The following is a 24,609-nucleotide window of genomic DNA, read 5'->3' as shown; positions in this document are numbered from 1 at the left end:
ATAAACCCAAAGATCCCAGCTTTTGGAATAAAAACTGACTCTAACAAAAATTGCTGGGAAAATTGGAAAACAGTATGGCAGAAGCTAGGTAGAGACCAATATCTCACAACCTATAACAAGATAAGGTCGAAATTGATATATGATTTAGATATAAAGAATGATACCATAACTAAAATAGGGGAACACAGAATAGTTTTTAACTTGGCAGATCTTTGGAAAAGGGAAGAATTTATGACCAAACAAGATAATTATAAGATGTAAGATTAATAATTTTGATATTAAATTAAAATATTTTGTATAAATAAAATTAATCTAACCAAGTTGGGAAGGGAAACCACAAACTGGTAAAAATTTTATAATAAATATCTATGATAAAGGTTTAATTTCTAAAATTGTATAAAGAACCAAGTCAAATTTATAAGAATATAAGCAATTCCCCAATTGACAAATGGTCAAAGTATATGAACAAACAATTTTCAAATGAGGAAATCAAAGTCATCAATAATCACATGAAACAATGTACTAAATCAGTTTTGTTTAGAGAAATGCAAATTAAAACAACATTAAAGCAAGCAATGAGGTGCCACCTCAAACCTATCAGACTGGCCAATATGGCAATGAAGGAAAGTGGTAAATACTGGAGGGGATGTAGCAAAATTGGGACACTAATACATCATTGGTGGAGTTAACTGAACCAATCATTCTGGAGGGCAATTTAGTACTATATTCAAAGGGCTATAAAACTGTGCATACCCTTTGATCTGGCAATGCCACTACTGGGACTGTATCCCAAAGAGATAATAAAAAAGGGGAAAGAACCTTCTTGTATAAAAATATTTATAGCATATATACTCTTTGTAGTGGCAAAGAATTGGAAATTGAGGGAAAGTCCATTAATTGGGGAATGGTTGAACAAATTGTGGTATAAGATGACCTCAGAAAAGGTTGGAAAGATCTGCAGAAACTGATGTAGAGTGAAATAAGCAGAAGCGGGAGAACATTGTATATAATATCAGCAATATTTGGATGATGATAATCTGTCAAAACTTGGCTACTCTCAGCAATGCACTGATTTGGGACAATCCTAAAAGACTTATGACAGAGAATGCTATCCACCTCCAGAGAAAGAACTGTTGGAGTTGTCTTTCCCATCAGTGTATTTTTGGTTTTATTTTGGGTTTTTGGTTATGTTATGTTTGTTGAATTCCATTGGTATGGGTATTTTGTACACTGATACTGACTCTGTGCCTTAACAGACAGGGTTCATGGGCAACTGTGGCCAGAAGAATTCAACACTTTATGGACAATCTATTGGTAATGAGTCTTTCCTCAGAGAAAAGACACACAGTGTCTCATTATTCAAGTATATATACTTGAGATCTCACTCTGACAACTGACACAAGGCCCATTGTTGTTTCTGTTGGGTCTCTTAGCTACTTCTAGATAGCTCTAAAAAGAGTATGGAGATGAAATGAAATTCTGACATATCAAGTAACTGAGTTTTCCAAATTTTAATGCTAAAACCTAGATCAGTGATTAAACTAAAAATTACTTTTAGCATGGACATTTTAAGTTTTCTACATTTTTTCCCTCTAAGCCAAGCTAAAAGCTTTCAGGTTTGTTCTACAGGCTATGTTCAGGCTAGGTATACCTCTTGGCTGCTCATGGGTAAAAATATCACATCAGCCAGACCGTTTAGCCTTGGGATTGACAGAATGTGGAACTACACTAAGTCCACAAGTGTCAGAGGGTCCCAAAGACCAACAGCCTCTGAATTAGAGTTGTCAAGGAGCAGATGCTATTATGACTCAATGGAAGTATGTGGGCCATGGGGCTTTATGAGCAATCATTCACCAAGGTTGTAGAGGAATCACTAAGAAGGGCTGATGATAAATCAGAAAAAGAATAACAAGTAGAAAGAAAGAAATATGACTGAGCAAAATAGAGGTGGGAAATGATGTACTCTGGGATGATAAGGAGTAATGGCATGCAATAGAAAAAGAATTAGATTCTGAACTAAAGTTTAGTCTTCCTCAGTTATAGTTTTACCCCTAGCCAATGCTAGTCATGTGGTACTGGGTTATAGCCTTTGGATCTCAGTTTCCTTATTCAAAAAATGAGAGACAAATTAGATTGCTGGTTTTTTTAGCAACAAAATCCTATAATTTAATGAGTCCTTTAGACAATAACATTCTAAAATATAATCAATTCTAGGGAAGTGGTGAGATTCAGGAATATATGTTGAATATTGCAGTCAGTTTCTAGTGTTTATGAGCTATCAATACGGTTTATATTTGAAAATGTTTAAAATTTATTTTCTTTTGCTACTTAGCTACAAAAGAGTGATATATAGTAAAAACAAAGAAACCATCATATTAACCTAGATTAAGTGCCATTAGAGACCCCTGTCCTTAATCTATGGGGTCCCTATGATAACTTAAAGGAATCCAAATGACTACACTTTGACTGCTCCCAATTGGCAAGGTAGTTTAAACCTGAGAACTTAGCTACATCTGGACTCAGAGAAGGCAAGGCTGAGGTCTGATATTCTTACTCATCTTTCATATAGAATTCCAAGCTGGATTCATAGCACATTCTCATGGCAATTCTTTCCCTTCTCTTCCAAAGCTTTATTTTCCTTTAATATGCTCTTACTTAATAATTCTACCTATGATATGTCAAGAACTTAAGAGGAAGTAATTTTAAAAGTTATATATTCAAGATGACTATATATGCACAAGGAATAAGAAAAATTCTCAAAGCAGTATCTGAAACAACCATTACAGATAGAGATGTTGTATACAAGTGTATTTCATTATGTAAACAATGAAATAAAAAAATACACATTTTAAACCAGTATGCTTTAAAACACTTACATTGCATGTCAAAAGCTGTGAAGATCTGTCTTATTTCGTTATGATGGAGTTGGACTGCCTTCTTTTTCTGCATGAGGTTTATAAAGTCTTCAAGGTATATGCCTAGAAATTAAAAAAAAAGATAATTTCTCTCTTTTAGAAAAGTATGTATAATAATAATAGCTAACATAATGCATACCATACATGTGCAGACACTTTATTATCTCATTTGATCCTAACAAAAACCCTGGGAGGGAAGTGCTATTATTATATCCATTTTACAGATGAGGAAACTGATGCAAAGAGGTTAATTGACTTGTCCATGGCCACATAGATTAGAAGTATCTGAGGTCAGATTTGAACTTTGATCTTTCTGACTCCAAGCCCAGTGTTCCATCCACTGTACCACCTACCCCCATTTATAGATGAGAAGATTTTCAAAATACTGAGATTTATCCATTTTGACTTAATTTTGGTTAAAAAGGATATCACTCCTAAAGATTTTTAAAGCTGAGAATTGCATTAAATACCACACCTGACACCCTACATGAATAGTAGAAAAATGTTCCCTTTGAGGGGGGTAGGTAACTCATAGAGTTGGAAAATGAACTGATCCCCCTCCAAAAGTATGAATATGTGTGTGTATTTCATTCACTATTGAATTTAATAAACAGGCACAACTACCACTTATGAAATAAGGTCTCAACTTTTCTTACTTTGCTATCTTCTATTCCTTTCTTGATCTCTTTTTTCCCCTTCCTGGATATCATTATACCATTGTTTCTGCACCTGGGAAAGCAGGTCAAATAACTAGTTTCTCAAAAGTCAATATCAATGGCACACAATGGGTAAAGGTAGAAAGAATATTATAGGACTTCCGGTTAAGATGGCGGCTTAGAGAAAGCTGAAGTTCAGATCTCCGGAAAACCCTTCCCGACCGATCTCAAACTAGAAGCTCCTAAGGCGCCGAAATTCAAAACGATCAACAGCACAGACCCTGGGAACCCTCCTCCTGGACCTGGACCCGGTTCAAAAGGTACGGCTCCCCTTAAAAGCCAGAACCCAAGATCCCTCGGACCTCAGGGGTAGGAGCGCAGAGTCCAAGGCTCCCCCTTAAAAGCCAGAACCCAAGATCCCTCGGACCTCAGGGGTAGGAGCGCAGAGTCCAAGGCTCCCGGAAGCGGCAGCCGCGCCGGGCTCAGAGAGCAGGGTCTGAGGAACAACAACCCTCAGGGTCTTCTACCCAAGTCCCAGTCCGGGTGAAAGTTACTGCCTGGGGCCTCCGCTGCAAAGAGCTTGTCGGTCCGGGTGAAAGTTACTGCCTGGGGCCTCCGCTGCAGAGAGCTGGTCAAAACAACAGCAACCCTCAGGGCAGGCAAGACAGCCTCACGGGCTGGATCCTGCTATCCAAGTCTCAGTGAAAGTCTGTGCTCTCGGAGCTTGGGAAAGCGGCAGCCCATCCCCCCGCAGGCCAACGAAACAGCCTCACGGCCAGCGATTCTGAAGGCAACTTCCGGAAATCGAGCCAGGGGGAGAGTGTGGCCTCGTGGTCCAACCCTTCCATTCCAGTTCCAGTGAGGCATATTCAGTTTAACCCAGGGAACGCTCATAGAACCAACATCTGCCCAGGACTAAAGCCTCTGATCACCAGACAAAGACAAGAAAAGCCAATCCTCCACGTTCAGAGATGACAAACTCCACAGAAGCACCGAAGCCCCAAAATACCAAGAAAAATAAGAAGAAAGGGGCGACTCTGGACACATTCTATGGAGCCAAAATACAAAATACAGAGCAGATAGAAGAAGATATACAAGAAAATTCTCCAAAATCTTCCAAAGGAAATAGAAACTCTCCACAAACCCATGAAGAATTTGAATCAGAAAGGACCAAAAAGATGGAAGCCCTCTGGGAGGAAAAGTGGGAAATGATGCAAAAGAAATTCACGCATCTACAAAACCAGTTTGACCAAACTGTAAAAGAAAACCAGGCTTTAAAGCAAGAACTAATAAAGCAAAGCCAAAACACCAAGAAATTAGAAGAGAACATAAAATATCTCACCGACAAGGTGATAGATCTGGAAAACAGGGGGAGAAGAGAAAATTTAAGAATAATTAGACTCCCAGAAAAGCCAGAAATAAACACCAAACTGGACATGGTGATACAAGATATAATCAAAGAAAATTGCCCAGAGATTCTAGAACAAGGGGGCAATACATCCACTGACAGAGCTCACAGAACACCTTCTACACTAAACCCCCAAAAGACAACTCCCAGGAATGTAATTGCCAAATTCCAAAGCTATCAAACAAAAGAAAAAATCCTACAGGAAGCCAGAAAAAGACAATTTAGATATAAAGGAATGCCAATCAGGGTCACCCAAGACCTTGCAAGTTCTACTCTGAATGATCGTAAGGCATGGAACATGATCTTCAGAAAGGCCAGAGAGCTGGGTCTCCAACCAAGAATCAGCTACCCAGCAAAACTGACTATATACTTCCAAGGGAAAGTATGGGCATTCAACAAAATAGAAGACTTCCAACTTTTTGCAAAGAAAAGACCAGAGCTCTGTGGAAAGTTTGATACCGAAAATCAAAGAGCAAGGAATACCTGAAAAGGTAAATATTAAGGAAAGGGGAAAAATGTTATCTTCTTTTACTCAAACTCTCTTCTATAAGGACTACATTTATACCAACCTATGTATACTAATATGTGGGGAAAATGTAATGTATAAATAGGGGGTAAAGAAAGACCAAATAGAATAATGGTTCTCACACAAAGATTCACAGGGGAAGGGGAGGGGAAGAAAACTCCTATAAGAAGGAGAGGAAGAGGGGGGGGGGGTTTACTTAAACCTCAATCTCAGGGAAATCAACTCTGAGAGGGAAAAACATCCAGATCCATTGGGATCTTGAATTCTATCTTACCCAACAAGGGTAAGGAGAAGGGAAAACCAAGGGGGGGAGGGGGAGAGGGAGAACAAAAAGGGAGGGAAAGAGAGGGGGGAGGGGGAGGGAACAAAAAGGGAGGGACTAAAAAGGGAAACATCAAGGGAGGGGACAAGGGGGACTGATTCAAAGTAAATCACTGGACTAAAAGGTAGAGCCGAAGAAGAAAAGGTTAGAATTAGGGAAGGCAATCAAAATGCCAGGGAGTCCACAAATGACAATCATAACTTTGAACGTGAATGGGATGAACTCACCCATAAAACGTAGACGAATAGCTGAATGGATTAGAATCCAAAACCCTACCATATGTTGTCTTCAAGAAACACACATGAGGCGGGTTGACACCCACAAGGTCAGAATTAAAGGATGGAGTAAGACCTTCTGGGCCTCAACTGATAGAAAGAAGGCAGGAGTGGTAATCATGATATCTGATAAAGCCAATGCAAAAATAGACCTGATCAAAAGGGATAGGGAAGGTAATTATATTTTGTTAAAAGGGACTCTAGACAATGAGGAAATATCATTAATCAACATGTATGCACCAAATAATATAGCACCCAAATTTCTAATGGAGAAACTAGGAGAATTGAAGGAAGAAATAGACAATAAAACCATACTAGTGGGAGACTTAAACCAACCATTATCAAATTTAGATAAATCAAATCAAAAAATAAATAAGAAAGAGGTAAAAGAAGTGAATGAAATCTTAGAAAAATTAGAATTAATAGACATATGGAGAAAAATAAATAGGGATAAAAAGGAATACACCTTCTTCTCAGCACCACATGGCACATTCACAAAAATTGACCATACATTAGGTCACAGAAACATAGCACACAAATGCAAAAAAGCAGAAATAATGAATGCAGCCTTCTCAGATCACAAGGCAATAAAAATAATGATTAGTAATGGTACATGGAAAACCAAATCTAAAACCAATTGGAAATTAAACAATATGATACTCCAAAACCGTTTAGCTAAAGAAGAAATCATAGAAACAATTAATAATTTCATCAAGGAAAATGACAATGGCGAAACATCCTTTCAAACCTTTTGGGATGCAGCCAAAGCGGTAATCAGAGGCAAATTCATATCCCTGAAAGCTCATATTAACAAACAAGGGAGAGCAGAGATCAATCAATTGGAAATGCAATTGAAAAAACTCGAAAGCGATCAAATTAAAAACCCCCAGCAGAAAACCAAATTAGAAATCCTAAAAATTAAGGGAGAAATTAATAAAATCGAAAGTGATAGAACTATTGATTTAATAAATAAGACAAGAAGCTGGTACTTTGAAAAAACAAACAAAATAGACAAAGTACTGGTCAATCTAATTAAAAAAAGGAAGGAAGAAAAGCAAATTCACAGCATTAAAGATGAAAAGGGGGACAGCACCTCCAATGAGGAGGAAATTAAGGCAATCATTAGAAATTACTTTGCCCAATTATATGGCAATAAATACACCAATTTAGGAGAAATGGATGAATATATACAAAAATACAAACTGCCTAGACTAACAGAAGAGGAAATAGAATTCTTAAATAATCCCATATCAGAAATTGAAATCCATCAAGCCATCAAAGAACTTCCTAAGAAAAAATCCCCAGGGCCTGATGGATTCACCTGTGAATTCTATCAAACATTCAGAGAACAGTTAACCCCAATACTATACAAACTATTTGACATAATAAGCAAAGAGGGAGTTCTACCAAACTCCTTTTACGACACAAACATGGTACTGATTCCAAAACCAGGCAGGTCAAAAACAGAGAAAGAAAACTATAGACCAATCTCCCTAATGAATATAGATGCAAAAATTTTAAATAGGATACTAGCAAAAAGACTCCAGCAAGTGATCAGAAGGATCATTCACCATGATCAAGTAGGATTCATACCAGGGATGCAGGGCTGGTTCAACATTAGGAAAACCATCCACATAATTGACCACATCAACAAGCAAACTAGCAAGAACCACATGATTATCTCAATAGATGCAGAAAAAGCCTTTGATAAAATACAACACCCATTCCTATTAAAAACACTAGAAAGCATAGGAATAGAAGGGTCATTCCTAAAAATAATAAACAGTATATATCTAAAACCAACAGCTAATATCATCTGCAATGGGGATAAACTAGATGCATTCCCAATAAGATCAGGAGTGAAACAAGGATGCCCATTATCACCCCTACTATTTGACATTGTACTAGAAACACTAGCAGTAGCAATTAGAGAAGATAAAGAAATTGAAGGTATCAGAATAGGCAAGGAGGAGACCAAGTTATCACTCTTTGCGGATGACATGATGGTCTACTTAAAGAATCCTAGAGATTCAACCAAAAAGCTAATTGAAATAATCAACAACTTTAGCAAAGTTGCAGGATACAAAATAAACCCACATAAATCATCAGCTTTTCTATATATCTCCAACACAGCTCAGCAGCAAGAACTAGAAAGAGAAATCCCATTCAAAATCACCTTAGACAAAATAAAATACCTAGGAATCTATCTCCCAAGACAAACACAGGAACTATATGAACACAACTACAAAACACTCGCCACACAACTAAAACTAGACTTGAACAATTGGAAAAACATTAACTGCTCATGGATAGGACGAGCCAATATAATAAAAATGACCATCCTACCCAAACTTATTTATCTATTTAGTGCCATACCCATTGAACTACCAAAATACTTCTTCACTGATTTAGAAAAAACCATAACAAAGTTCATTTGGAAGAACAAAAGATCAAGGATATCCAGGGAAATAATGAAAAAAAACACATATGATGGGGGCCTTGCAGTCCCAGACCTCAAACTATATTACAAAGCAGCAGTCATCAAAACAATTTGGTACTGGCTAAGAAACAGAAAGGAAGATCAGTGGAATAGACTGGGGGAAAATGACCTCAGCAAGACAGTATACGATAAACCCAAAGATCCCAGCTTTTGGGACAAAAATCCACTATTCGATAAAAACTGCTGGGAAAATTGGAAGACAGTGTGGGAGAGACTAGGAATAGATCAACACCTCACACCCTACACCAAGATAAATTCAAAATGGGTGAGTGACTTAAACATAAAGAAGGAAACCATAAGTAAATTGGGTAAACACAGAATAGTATACATGTCAGACCTTTGGGAGGGGAAAGGCTTTAAAACCAAGCAAGATATAGAAAGAATCACAAAATGTAAAATAAATAATTTTGACTACATCAAACTAAAAAGCTTTTGTACAAACAAAACCAATATAACTAAAATCAGAAGGGAAACAACAAATTGGGAAAAAATCTTCATAGAAACCTCTGACAAAGGTTTAATTACTCATATTTATAATGAGCTAAATCAATTGTACAAAAAATCAAGCCATTCTCCAATTGATAAATGGGCAAGGGAAATGGATAGGCAGTTCTCAGATAAAGAAATCAAAACTATTAACAAGCACATGAAGAAGTGTTCTACATCTCTTATAATCAGAGAGATGCAAATCAAAACAACTCTGAGGTATCACCTCACACCTAGCAGATTGGCTAACATAACAGCAAAGGAAAGTAATGAATGCTGGAGGGGATGTGGCAAAGTAGGGACATTAATTCATTGCTGGTGGAGTTGTGAACTGATCCAACCATTCTGGAGGGCAATTTGGAACTATGCCCAAAGGGCGACAAAAGAATATCTACCCTTTGACCCAGCCATAGCACTGCTGGGTCTGTACCCCAAAGAGATAATGGACACAAAGACTTGTACAAAAATATTCATAGCTGCGCTCTTTGTGGTGGCCCAAAACTGGAAAACGAGGGGATGCCCATCAATTGGGGAATGGCTGAACAAACTGTGGTATATGTTGGTGATGGAATACTATTGTGCTCAAAGGAATAATAAAGTGGAGAAGTTCCATGGAGACTGGAACAACCTCCAGGAAGTGATGCAGAGCGAGAGGAGCAGAACCAGGAGAACATTGTACACAGAGACAAACACACTGTGGTATAATCGAACGTAATGGACTTCTCCATTAGTGGCGGTGTAATGTCCCTGAACAACTTTCAGGGATCCAGGAGAAAAAAAACACCATTCATAAGCAAAGGATAAACTATGGGAGTGGAAACACCGAGAAAAAGCAACTGCCTGAATACAGAGGTTGAGGGGACATGACAGAGGATAGACTTTAAATGAACACTCTAATGCAAATACTACCAACAAAGCAATGGGTTCAAATCAAGAAAACATCTAATGCCCAGTGGACTTACGCGTCGGCTATGGGGGGTGGGGGGGAGGAAAAGAAAATGATCTATGTCTTTAACGAATAATGCTTGGAAATGATCAAATAAAATATATTTAAAAAAAAAAAAGAATATTATATAAACAATAGAACTGGTACCATCCCCAGGACTGAATAAACCCCGTAATATGTTCAGCCTGGATTCTTGTGACTGGCATAATAAAATAGTCAAATAGGATGGTATAAGGTATTTGGGGAGGAGTAATATCTTTGGTATGGAGGGCTTGTCATGCCCTCCTAGGGCAGCTCTCCAGCCTCTGACCCCCACCTGACACCCAGCTCTCACTTGTGGCTCCTAGTAGCTGCTAGCATGTGGCAGCGGCCACACCCCGGGCAAAGGCTTCGACAGGCCAGCTAAACCTTGTGAGGGTAGCCATCGGGTCATCGTGGACTCCTGGTGAACCAGGGCTTTGCTCACCTAGCATGTGAAGACTGCTTTGGCGGAACAGGTGGAAGAAACCAACAAGAAGGTTCAACGGCTGAGATGGCGATGCAGCAAGGCACTGTGGAGTGCTTAGGGTGTGTTGGAGCACAAAGGACAACATGGCCATCCAATGCAGCTGAGGAAGTCTCCAGGTGTAACGACTTTTCGTACCAATGGACCCAGGCTTCCAACGCCAAGAGTGGGACTGTCTCTGTGCATCGACTTTTCCACTTAAATTTTCATGCACAAGTGTCTTTGTGCACAAAAACACACAAAGACAATCGTCCTCCTCTATTACCGAGAGACTACTACCAAGGTGGAATATTGTGCTTTAAAATGCCTATTAAAATGAATTCTAATGTGTTGTTTGTAGTAGGTTTTAATTGCAATGTAGAATTAAAAATGTTTTACATTAAAACAATGTAGTTATTTGTAAGTCAAAACAGTTCCAGAATCACAGATTTTTCAAGTTACAATGGACCTCAAAAGCTCTCTAAGGTAATGGATACCTGAATAAGAGACACCTCTACAATATGCCCAACAAGTAATTAACTAGACTTTTCTTGAAGTCCTACTATTACAGCAAACCTACTCCTTCCCTTCCTAGGCAACCCATTTCACTTTCAGATAGTTAATTATAATTGTTGATTTTTCCTTATATCAAGCCTAAGCATTCTTGTATTGAAACTTCTACCCACTGCCCCTAGGTTTTGACCTCTAGGACAAAGCAGAAGAAACTGAATATTTGAAAGCAACTCTCAATGCCTTCAATAAGCCTAAACATCTCAAATTCCTTCAACCAGTGCTCATATGGTATGATTTTGGGCTCTCCACCATCTCAATTATCCCCTTTTGACACATTCCATTTTATCATTGTTCTTCTCAGAACTGGAGACAAGACTCCACATGTAGTCTAACCAGGACAGAATACAGTTGTACTATAAAATTTTTGCTCCTGGATGTTAATTAGTCTAATTGCATTACCTTTTGGGACTCCCATTGTACACTATTGTGTTAATGTTCAAACTTGTAATTTTCAGGCTAGACATACCTCTCTCATTGTAAGGATTTTAACACTTTATAATTCTAAGATTTTATCAGCTCCCCAATACATTTCTCTTATTAGATTTGACCCCAAAGACCTTTGAGATCTTTATGGATCCTGATTCTATCAAGTAATTTGTTTGCCTTCCCTACTTTTATACAATTTACAATTTAACAATTAGGGCACAAATTTCTATATCCAAGTCATTGTTAAAATTTTAAAACATCATTGAGCCAAGCATGGTTATCTAGAGCACTCCTATAGAGGCCTTTTGCCCAATTAACAAGAAATCATTAATGACTATTTGGGTCTAGCTATTCAGTGAATTCCAAATCTACATGACCACATACAAATACCCAGTCCCCATTCATCCGACTTTTCCATAAGAAGATCATAAGTAGGGGCGGCTAAGAGGCTCAATGGATAAGAGAGCCAGGCCTTGAGGCAGGAGGTCCAGGGTTCAAATCTGGTCTCAGACACTTAGCTGTATGACCCTGGGCAAATCACTTAACTTCAGTTGCCTAGCCTTTATCACTCTTCTGCCTTGGGACCTATGCTTAGTAATGATTCTAAGGCAGAAGGTATGGGTTTTGTGTAATTAGAAACTGCTTCCCTGGACTTAATTTCCCAGCATCCCACTTTTCTTCTCATGTTATGTGCTTACGTAGGAAGCATATAAGTTTTGTGTATCCACACCTCTCACTCTCTCTTCCTGAGTTCCCATTTTGTGGAGGTGGTGTGAGGTGAGAGGCTAGAGAGTTTTACTCACATGGTTTACTTATTGCTAGATAATTAGGTCTTTACACTTCTATTTCCTTTTTATTCTTTCTACTTCAAGTGATTATTAGTAAACTTTATAAAATTAATACTTGGAGTTTTGGACATGAACTTAACCCTACAATAAAAAAAAAAGATCAGAATAATCTCCTGTTGCTGGGATTCTCTGCCCATACCATGCTCAGATCCCTACCTACATTGACCCCTTTCAACCACTTCTCTCACCCACATTTGCAACAAAATTATATAATGTTTCTTGCTGCTTTTGAGCTGAACTTTTTGGCATTAGGCTAATTTACTCCACATGTGCATGTATGTCTTTATTTAATGAAAGCTTAATTTTACAGGCATTTTATTTCTCTATTTTCTTCCTATTCTGGTAAAGTAGGATGGAAGTATTGGAGGGAGGTCTATACTTGCTACAGTACCCCAGGTGTTTGCTCCCTCTCAGGGGAAGAGACCTAAATTTCATGGAGTTTGTGTCTTTGCTTGGGGCAGAAAGGTGTTATGGGGATGGTTAAAGGAAAGGTTCAAACTATATATATATAAATTAACAGTTTATTTATCTAAAGGGAGAAAGGGAAAAGGGATCAGGGAATAGCTAACTGATAACCCACTTAGAGATTAAACCCCTTTTACTTATATAACTATTCTAAACTAAATTTCTAAAGTTACACTTAAGGTTAAGGGGGTTTTCTTAGGAATAGGGCCAGGGGACAAAATGGGCCACAGATTCTCACAACACCAGAGTCCTCCTTTGAGTCAAGCAGTATTCCCAGTAACAGCTCAGAAGAAATCTTCTCCACAGCAGTTGCACCAGCTCTAGTAGTAGGGACAGGCAAGAAACAAGGAAGCCCAAAGGAAAAGGGACCACTGGCTTTCTGGGTCCACTCCAGAAATAACCAGATAGCACCTCTGGGCTCTCTTGACTGCCAGAGAAAAGCAGCCTCACTCTTCCAGAGTTCACCAACTGCTTTCTGCAACTGTTCTGTCTCCAGTCCTAGTTTCTGGGAGTTCTGAGTGGAATGTTGGTCTGTAAGGTCTCATGCAGTCAGCTTGCCCTGTTATGCCCTGCTAGAAATCCCTTACTACAGTCCCCACTTTGCACAAAGCCGAAATTGTGATGAAAGCATTATTATAGCATTTGTGTACCATCATACTTACATTTTCAATAAACTAAAATTTCTACCCAAAATAATAAACAACCTACACTCAACTATCTTATCCTATCTAATACTATTGTACTCTAGGGATTTAATCAAGGAAAAGAAAAAGGGAAACTATACAATGAACAATTATAAAGTTCAAAATACAGATCAAACATATGCAACAGCAAAGCAAGCAAATAACATCAAAATCAAAAGATAAACACAAATACATGCAAAACATTAAAATCATAAAATATTACTCTTATCAACTAATACTATTCTACTACTATTGCAATGCATAAACAGCAAACTTAGACAAAAATTTTTTGAAAAATTACAATAAAAACATTGTACAAGTTGTACAAAAAATTAAACCAAACCATCAAATTTACTTATGCAAAATACATTTAACAATAGATAAAAATTAAACACAAGTGATCTACTTACATAAGTTTTACACATATATACATACATATAATACATATACTATATACATGTATGTTATACATATACATCATATTTACATGTTACATACATACACACACTATGATACAATTAATTTTACATTTCTATGATGCACACTATTTATATATATTTACATATGTATTTATATTTTTGTGTGATGTCATATGTGCTACGTAATGTATGTTGCAATGTATTTTGTAGTGTAGTACAGTATCTTACCTTATCTTGTCAACCTTAAACTCTAATCTAACTAAAGCTGTATCTTAATAAAATCTCCTAAAACTAATCTCACCTACCTATACTATTACTATTCTAAACTAAGTAGCTAACTATTTTTGTTAATAACTAATTACTTTATAACTAACTATAACATTGTTAGCATCTAACTATGCATTGTTTCACTCACTCTGTGTTTGTGCATATGTGCTATTCATGTTATGTTATTATAATAATTAAAGATAACATTTCTACCCAGATATATATTTTATTAAGTTTATTAGGAAGGTTAGACAATCATTCCTAAGAAACCTGACCGCGTGGGGCCTGGCCTGCATGAATCTTCCTCATTCCCCCTTCACCTGCCTGCTCTCTCTCTTCTCGTGGTTCTCCCCTTGGTCTTCTCGTCGGTCTCCCCCGATCTGCCCCAAACCTTAACTTTATACATAACATACACCGATGGAACTGTGGCACAACTGTGGTATGTTAGGAATGTTTGATAGACAGGTAAAGTTACTCAGGAGGGGGAAGGGATGAGCTTCATTGACACATTATGTTGTTGTTAGTGTTATGTATGTCAGTGTTACTGTTGCATGCAATATACTTACCAGAACTTCAGATTATACTTCTCTTCTCAACTTGTTTGAAGAATTTTTCCTCTCCAAAACCCATGGTAGTAAAATTTATTTATGAATGCTCATGTGAATATATGTTATGCTATGTTATATTACATTATGCAACTTCCTTAGAACCAATAGTTCATTAATCACTTGATCTTCCTCATTGAAAATTCCCTTCAAAATCTTTATCTGCTTAATATTTATGTCTTTCAGTCTTTTTACAATATCCATCAATTTTCTGAATCTCCCTCTTCATCTGTAATGTCCTCTTCCACTGGAATGGTCCTCTCCTTACTGATCTTTTTGACTGCAGACTCTATTTGACTGATGAATTTCAACTTTCCACAAACTCTTCTTCATTTTCTTCTTCTACAATTTCTACACTTTCATTATTAATTCCTTGAGCTAATTTAGTATGTGAGCAATGATACCATGAATCTCTTCCTAATACTTTCACTGAAGAAGGTGAAACTAACACAATTGTATAAAGACCTACTCAACTCTCTTGAGTTATTGATGTTTTTGCAAAATTTTTCACATATACCATTTCACCTGGTTGAAAATTATGAAGAGAATAAACCAATGGACCAGATTGGTTCAATACTCCTATATCATGCAGTTCTCTAAGCCATTGTTATAATGCACTTAAATATGAAGCAAGTTGACAATCTCCTCCTCAGAGAGATGTATACACAATCTTACAAGTTTTTGCCTGCAATGGAGCATGCCCAAAGAGCATTTCATAAGATGATACATGTAGGTCTGCTCTTGGCCTTGTACGTAGGTAAAACAAAGCTATGGGAAGAATATCTGGCCATTTTAGATGAGTTTCAGGACAAATTTTCCCCACCATAGTCTTGAGTTCCCTATTCACATGTTCCACTTGACCTGAACTTTGTGGATAATAAGGAACATGATATTTAGGTGTTATTCCTAGAATCTCATAGACTCTTTTCAGAATATCTTGTGTGAAATGAGATCCTTTATCAGAATCTATGGTAATTGGTATACCAAACCTAGGAACAATTTCCTTAAGTAACACTTTCGCCACAAAGCTAGCTGTATTAGTAGTAGATGGAAAAGCTTCAGGCCATTTTATTAATCTATCAACAATTACAAGACAAAACTTGTATCTTCCAGCTTTTGGCATGCTGAACTATTTGCAAACTCTTGAATGGACAATATGCCAGAGGTCTACCACCCAAACCTTTCTTTCTGAATGCACCTTGATTAAATTTTTAGCAAACAGAACAACTTCTATAGACCTTATTTGCAACAGTACTTATTCCCGGTGCTATCCATTGCCTTTTTACAGTCTACTACAGCTTGAGTACCAAAATGACCTTTTGTGTGAATGGCTTGATACAAATAGGTATATAAAATTTTTTGGTAACAGAGATTTTCCAGTATTTGCAACCCATATTCCACATTCTTTCCTTGCTCCAAATTTCTCCTTCTACTTCTGAATTTCCGAGTCTACATAAGCTCTTTTGAAATCATCAGATAAATAGTTGACAAATTCATTACATACACTGAAGTATTCCAGGCTACAAACTTAGCACTCATATCGGCTCTATGATTTCCTTTAGAGACTGAATCTCTTCCATGAGTATGACTTCTACAATGGATCACCACTGGCTGTTTAGGTTTTTGGACAGCATCCAACAATTCAGTTATTATTTCTGCATGTGCAATTGGTATTCCCAATGCAGTAATAAAACCTCGTTGTTTCCATATCTTCCCTGTTGCATGACATACTGAAAATGCATAATGAGAGTTTGTAAAAAAATATTAGCATTTTTATCATCAGCTAGAAGACATGCTTGCTTCAATTCCATTAACTCTGTTCCTTGAGCACCAAGATTACTAAGTAATGAGCCATACCACAGTGTCTCAAATTCTGTGACCACTGCATCACCAATACATTGAATTCCATCACACAAATATGAAGAACCATCTGTGAATAATACCAAGTCCAGATTTTCAAAAGGAGTGTCTTTTAAATCCATCCTAGGCATATCTACTAGATCTACTACTTCTACACACTCTTTTAATGGTTCACTGTTCTTTGGCAAATCAGGAAGAAGTATAGCTGGATTTAATACACTACATTTCCTCAACTGGATGTTCTCACTACCCAGGAGAATACTTTCATACTTAGAAATCCGCTGATCTGAATAAGCTTGAGTATGAAATTTCCTCATTAGTGCTTCTATTTGATGTGAACAATACACAGTCAATGGACATCTCAAAACAAAATCTGATGACTTCTGAACTAACACTGCAGCAGTTGCTACACTCCTTAGACAAGGAACTATACCTGCAGCTATTGGATTAAGCTGACAAGTATAATATCCAATTGGATGATAACTTTGACCTAAAGTCTGTGTCAGTGCCCCAGAAGTAATACCTTTGGTCTCATTGACAAATAGTTGGAATGGTTTTGAATAGTCTGGGATACCCAAAGCTGGAACAGATAAAATGGCTTCTTTAAGCTTACTTACGGCTTGCAGATGTTCAGGCTTTAGTTTCAGAGGTTCTGGTTCTCTATTCCTGGTCTCTATTCTATTAAATCTGTTAGACATTTTGTTAATTCACTATGTTCAGGTATCCATTGTTTACAGAAACCAGTTGTTCCAAGAACAGCTCTGAGTTTCTTTTTGGTCTTAGTAGCACTCAGTTTCTGGATACTTGCTATTCTTTTCTGTGTGATACTTCTGGAGCCCTCTGATAACACAAAACCAAGATATTGCACTTGAGGCAAAATCCATTACAATTTTGCCTTGGAGATTTTATGCCCACACATATAATTCTAACAAAAGAATCTTGCTATCTCTCAAACACACCTTAGCATTTGGGAATGCTAGGAAACTATCATCCACAAAATGCATCAATTTATTTTCTTTGAATGTTATAGTTTTCAGATCTCTATTCAGAATTTGTGAAAGTTGGCTTGGCAAATTGGTAAAACCCTGAGGCAAACAAGTCCAGGTCCACTACATTTTTTCCCAGGTAAAAGCAAAGTTCTTTTGAGAATCCTCATGAATTGGAATTGAGAAAAAAAGCTGAGCACAAATCTACCACAGTGAAATATCTTGCCTGACTTGGAATGGAAGAAATTATAGCACTGGATTTGGTACAACCGGATGAGTCTTGATTACACTGACTGCTCTTAAATCCTGTATAAAATGATATACAATTTTTCCATTCTGATCTAAGTTGGCTTTTTCATTGGAAGAATAGGAGTATTATAGTCCGAGAAGCAAAGTATTATAATCCCTTGTTGGATTAGGGATTCAGTCATGGATCTTATACCCTCAATTGCTTCTTAAGTCAAGGGATATTGAGGTACACAAGGAACTGGTTCTTCCTTAGTCCTCACCCTTACTGGAATAGCTGATTTCAATAGACTTACATCTATGGAAGACTTTAACAAAATATCTTCAGGGATATACTCAGGTATTGGATAGATTGCATCTAAGTCACCCTTTGTACTGACTGAATCTAAGAACACCAATGGAAAAGCTTTCAGAGATTCTTCTGGTAAATGTAATGAGATATCACCAGTATCAGTACATTGGATTGTTGCTCTTAATTTACATAATAAATCTCTACCTAAAAGATTCACTGGACAGTCTAGGATACACAGAAATGCATGTTCCACAGATAATAGACCTAAAGTAATCAATTGTGGTTGTAATTTTGCTACTCTCTGTGGTTTACCAGTAGCTCCTATTACTTCCATTCTATCAACAGTGCCACAATCTCCAGTTACAGACACATATGGTTCTGTCAGCTTTTCCTGTTATGTCCTGCTAGAAATCCCTTACTATAAAGGTTATGACTAGATAAGTAGATATGAGAATTATTAATATAGAGATAAAAAAGTCACAGGAAGTAATGAGATCACCAAGTGATATAAAGGGGAAGAAAAGAGGGCCCAGTACAGAACCCTGAGGGACCCTCATGGTTAGCCAGCATGACATGGATAAAGATGCATCAAAGAAGTGTGAGAAGGAACAATTAGGCAGGTAAGAGGAGAACCAGGAAAGAAGTGTTCAAAAACTCAGAGAAAAAAAGGTAGTATCAAGGAGAAGAAGGTGATATTCCTAAATAATCCATTCACTTATATAGATGGCATTATTTTTAACTTTAAGCAAAACCATCATGGACACGTTTGTTTTCATTTTTAAAAAACTCTAAAAAATGTCAGGGAAAAAAAGTTGCATTTTAAGTAATTAGTAAAATCAACTGGCACTTTTGATAGCTCAACTTTTCAGGATAGCTGATATTGAAGTTGTGATAGGAAAGGACTCTCAGTCATATGCTCCTGTCAATCACTCTGACATGAATTACACAATTTGTTGCAAAACATCCTTTCCCTATCACAAAGTTAAATTCAAAGGTAATTTATTAGGAAAGAGAACTGGGTAGAATATGTCTCCTTAACTAATCATTTTAACTAGTGTGTTGAGAGGGGAAAGAGTGGCACCATGGGAGAGAGACCTAAAAGGGAGCTGCTATCTGAAGGCAAACCCAACAGTCTTCTCTCAGAGGTTAAGACTCAGATGTGTCTGGTCCTCTTCCTGGGTTTCAAATTTCTTACCTGGATCCTTTATTTTTACTTCAGTATCTACATAGAGGAAGAGATATTAACTACCTTTCTTCAGAGTTATTTCTTCAATTATAAAGATTACAGTCCTTCTACACTTTAAGAGACAGTTTCATGAGGTAAAAAATATTCATATTCTGGCAGCCAGCCTATATGGTCATAAGCTTCTCAGTCAGCTAGTCAACCAGCATTTATTGTTTAAGAAGTGCTGGGCACTGTGACAAATGCAGGGGATAAAAGACAAAAAATAGTCCCTGCTAGTATAATGGGGAAGAGAATAGGCAAATAACTATGCATACATGTTGCAGGAAACAGATATATGAAATCCTGCCATCTTGGTAAGTCCTGTCAGTAAATTTTCTACACATGTATAACCTTTGAGATCCCTAAGGCTGCTTCCATGCTTTTTATTTTATTTTTTTTACCTCTGTATGATTTGGTGAATAAGTAGGAATGGGGCTTCAGTGATAAATTAATACTTTAAATAACTATGATTTCATTAGTAGGGATACCTCTACTGATAGAGATCACAATCCTTTGTAAGACTTAGGAGAGAAGCTTAAAAAATTGCCCTGGCTGGGAAAAAAATTCCTCCCCTTTGGCCCCTTTAAACTTAGCTAGCTTGGTACTTAGATGATGGATATATAATCTGGCACAGTCCCATTAACTTAGCTATTTGTAGGCAAAGGATCAGGAAGATTTTACATAGTGAATGGGCTCTAAAATATCAAAGAAATATTGTAGTCATTTTTAATCATAAAAGAGAAAATTCAGATGTTTATAACCTTGGAAGGCACAGAACTCTGCTTGATATAATGGATAAGGGTAAATATTGTGAATTTCATTACAATGGGTGACCATATTCCTTCAGTTTTCCAAAGACTTTACTTTTGAACCAAACAAGTACACTAGTTATATAGAATATATAAGTTTTAGGGCATCTAGATGGCACAGTGGACAGTGTAGGGCCTAGAGTCATGAAGACTTATCTTCCTGAACTCAAATCTGGTCTCAGACACTTAATTGCTGTAAAACCCTGGGCAAGCCACTTAATGCTATTTGCCTCAGTTTCCTCATTTTTAAAGTGATCTGGGGAAAGAAACGGCAAACCACTCTAGTATCTTTGCCCAAAAAACCTTAAATGGGATCATGAAGAGTTGGACATGAATGAAGTGAATGAACAACAATATACAACTTTCAAGGATAACGTCATCCAATTCACTTTCTACATCACACATCAATCCATCTTCCAAATACCTGCCAAAATGATTTCCCTTAAAAGGAGATCTAATTATTATATCCCCTATTAACAAACTCCAGTGATTCCTTATTGCCTTTTTTTTAATTAACTGTTCTTCTGTTTGGCTTCTAAGACTTTTTAAAATCTGTCTTCAACTTATCTTTCCAAATTACACATTATTTCCCTTCCCACATTCCATATTTTGACAAAATGGCATCTGTCTCCCATTTTCAAGTCTTTATAATGGCTATCCACTAGGCATGGAGTGCTCTTCCTCTTCTCATCTTTTCCTTACGTAATCTCTTCTGAGTTTAAAGCTTTGCTTAGAACCAGGAGAACATTTTACACAGAGACTAATACATTATGACACTTCTCTACTAGCAGTAATGCAATGACTCAGGACAATTCAGGAGACCTTATGAGAAAGAACACTATCCCCATCCAAAGAAAGAACTGTGGGAGCAGAAAGGCAGAAGAAAAACATATGATCGATCATGCGATCATGTAGTTTGATATGGATATGACTAGGGTTTTGATGTTAAAAGATCACTCTACTGAAAATACGAATAACATGGAAATAGGTTTGAACAATGATACATGTATAACCCAGTAGAACTGCTTGTCAGCTCTGGGAGGGTGAGGAAATAGGGGGAGGGGGAATCATGAATCATGTAACCATGGAAAAATATTCTAAGGGAAAAAAAATAAAAAAAAATAGCTCAAGCACTGTCTTCTACATGAAACTTTTCTTGAACTCCCAATGATGAGGGTACTATCTCCATAAAGTATATTGTTTTTACTCTACAAATATATACATATACACATATGTATATGTATATATATGTATATATATATAAAATGAACTAAATGAGGAAACAAAAATGCATTTATTTTGACTGCAAGCATGGGTCCAAATGAAATACAGATGTAGTTTTATATAAGTTATGTTAATCTAACAATTTTTCTCATAGACTGAAAATGTTCCCAAAATAAGAGCTCTTAGAATTTATATGCAAGGGACAGCTAGGTGGCTCAGGAGGTTGAAAGTCAGGCCTAGAGATTGGAGGTCCTAGGTTCAAATCTGATCTCAGATACTTTCTAGCTATGTGACCCTAGGCAAGTCATTTAACCCCCACTGTCTACCCCTTGCCATTTTTTTCTGCCTTGGAACCAAGGCACAGTATTAATTCTAATATGGAAGGTAAGGGTTTTTTTTTTTTTTTAAAGAATTACATCTATGCAGACTCTATACTAGACTAAAGGAGGCTTATGCCAGTTTGAAAAGTCAAACTAAGATTGGAGATAATGATAAAAAAGGATAGGAAAAAAAAGTATAGGATCAAAGGAAGATGACACCAACAATGGTCAGTTTCTATTATGATAATTTTTCTAAGTAAATGAGAAATTCTTTGAAGGCTATATATATTGCTGTTTCTTTTTTGCAAAATAGGAAGGTAGAAGAGAAGAATAAATCTGACATAAGAAATCAAATCTTATTCATAATGTTGTGATCTGGTGGAGTATGGGGGCCATTGTAGTATGTGGGGGAAGTGAGGCATGTGTTTTTCATATTACGGTCTATAATTACAGATTCATTAATACAGACCACAAGAGGACACACAATAGTGTCGTGCCTTCTCTTTTCCTGCCATGGAATCTGATCGCATGGGTCAGATTCCTGTGTGAGTTCACAGATCACAGAGTGCGGTTCGCACAGGGTAGTGTGAACTGGAAAGGTGGTGGAGGAACCGGCTCTATAATCATGTTGATTTCTGCACCACACCAGTGTGAGCCTGAGGTGAAAGTAGAGTTCCACCAATATGGCCACTGGTGAGGCTGAAATGATGTGGACTGGTAAGGCTGATAGCCACAGATCAGACTGCACTAATGGGCAGTACAGTCTGTATGCCTCTGTGTGAGCAAAATTATTGTTGGTATATTGTTTTTGTAGGGCTGTATATATATATATATATATATATATATATATATATATATATATATATATATATATATATATATATATAGTGGCATTTTACTAATAGCAATTTGGAATCCCTAGGAAATAATGACATCAAGAAAGAGAAAAATTGACTTGGAGTATAGGAAAAACAGTGGACTTATGATTACTTTTTCATGCAGTACAAGGAAAGAGCTGTGTATTTGATATGCCAGAATATAGTGTCTGTGTTCAAAGAATACAATTTGCGTTGACACTATCAAACTCAACATAAAGATAAATATGATTGGTTGGATATGTGAGAAAAGGTTAAATATTAAAACTGAAAAATACATTGACAACTCAGCAAAATACTTTTGTGAAGCAGAAACAGCTAAATATTTCATCACTGCAAGCAAGTTTTCAAGTTGCCAAGCTAATAGTGTGCACTGACAGACCATTCATGGAGAGAGAATTTGTTAAAGAGTGCCCTCTTTCTGTTGCCAAAGAGATGTGTCCAGAAAAGAGAGACTTATCATGATCTACAATTACATGAAGGATTGAAGAAATGGGAAACAATTTGCATCAGTATTTGCAAAACTCCGCAAGAAAACTTTCCTGTTTTTCCTTGGCACTCGATGACAGCAATGATGTTCATGATTCTGCACAACTTCTAATTTTTATTCATGGGATGAATGACAATTTTGAAGTCATAGAAGAGCTTGCTGCACTGTAAAGCATCAAAGGAACAACTATAGGAGAGGTTATCTATGAGAAGGTTTCCTAAACTGTGAAGGATTTGGAGCTGGTCTGGGCTAAACTAGCCAGTGTGTCAACTAATGGTGCTCCTAGCACGGTAGGGTTTAAGAAAGGAGTAATTGCTCTCATTAACCAAGAGATGGACAAACGTAACCATTCTCATCCAATAGCCATACACTGTCTCATCCACCAACAAGTGCTGCTATGTTGTAAATCACTGAAGTGAGACTCTGTTATGATAATTGTGGTATCTTCTGTTAACTTCATTAGAGCTAATGCACTAAACCACACACAATTTCAGGAATTTCTGTCTGAGCTAAATGTTGCCTATGAAGATGTTCTGTACCATACAGAAGCCCATTGGCTGAGTCGAGGGAGAGTTTTGGAACATTTCTAGGACTTACTTCCACAGATTACAGCTTTTATGCTTTCAAAAAACAAAGAAGTACCAGAGCTCAATGATGCAGAATGGAAATGGTACCTCGCCTTTCTGACAGATGTAATAGAGATACTCAACAGTTTCGATGTGCAACTTCATGGAAAAGGGAAGCTCATCTGTGATATCCAATCACATGTGAAAGCATTTGAAGGAAAATTAGGCCTCCTTATCAAACAAGTGAAGTAGGAAAATTTCTGCCATCTTCCCTTAACTCAAAATCTGTTAGTGGAAAAACCCTTGATTGCATTCCCAAATGAAACATGTGTGGATTCACTGGAAAAGTTGCAAAAGGAGTTCCAATTGAGCTTCATCTCCATGAACAGGACATACAGCTTTTCTGTAACCCATTCTCTATTGACTTTGAAAATGTAGATACAATTAACCAGAAGGAACTGGCTGAACTGCATTACTGTGACTCTCTGAAAGATGCATTCAAGTCAAGCACTTTGCCTAATTTCTATGCATCTCTCCCCTCTGAGACATATTCTAATCTCAGGAACCATGCACTCAAAATGGCAACCATCTTTGGCAGCACTTATGTCTGTGAACAGACTTTTTCCAGAATGAAACATCTGAAATCTCCAACCTGATCTAGACTAACTGATGCACACTTGCATCACTTGTTATGGCTAACAGTGACAAATATGGAACCAGACATTGGCCATCTCATTAGCCAAAAGCAGGCCCATAGTTCTCATTGAAATACTGGTCAGTTTGTTGATTTTAATTTACTTGTTCTTTATTTTAAATATTGTATTTGTTCTTGTTTTGTTTTGTTTTTTTACTTTAAAATAAGATATGTGCAGTGTGCACAGGGATTTGTTCATAGTTTTTTTTTTAATTGTC

At 37.0% G+C, this 24,609-nt stretch overlaps 1 protein-coding gene across 5 annotated transcripts in view; it reads right to left on the bottom strand.

Moving 5' to 3' along the window:
* EFCAB11 (EF-hand calcium binding domain 11) overlaps positions 1-24,609 on the bottom strand; it is a 199,246-nt gene that overhangs the window by 145,010 nt on the left and 29,627 nt on the right. For all 5 annotated transcript variants that reach the window (XM_007472635.3, XM_007472631.3, XM_007472632.3 and 2 more), the window contains exon 4: positions 2,877-2,978. In XM_007472635.3, coding sequence (XP_007472697.2) covers positions 2,877-2,978 — 102 coding nt within the window. The remainder of the gene's footprint in view (positions 1-2,876; positions 2,979-24,609) is intronic.

Source organism: Monodelphis domestica, chromosome 1, assembly GCF_027887165.1.
Source record: "Monodelphis domestica isolate mMonDom1 chromosome 1, mMonDom1.pri, whole genome shotgun sequence".
Classification (NCBI taxonomy): domain Eukaryota; kingdom Metazoa; phylum Chordata; class Mammalia; order Didelphimorphia; family Didelphidae; genus Monodelphis; species Monodelphis domestica.
Note: the sequence above shows the minus strand (reverse complement) of the source record. Positions and strands in the feature narration are given on the sequence as shown.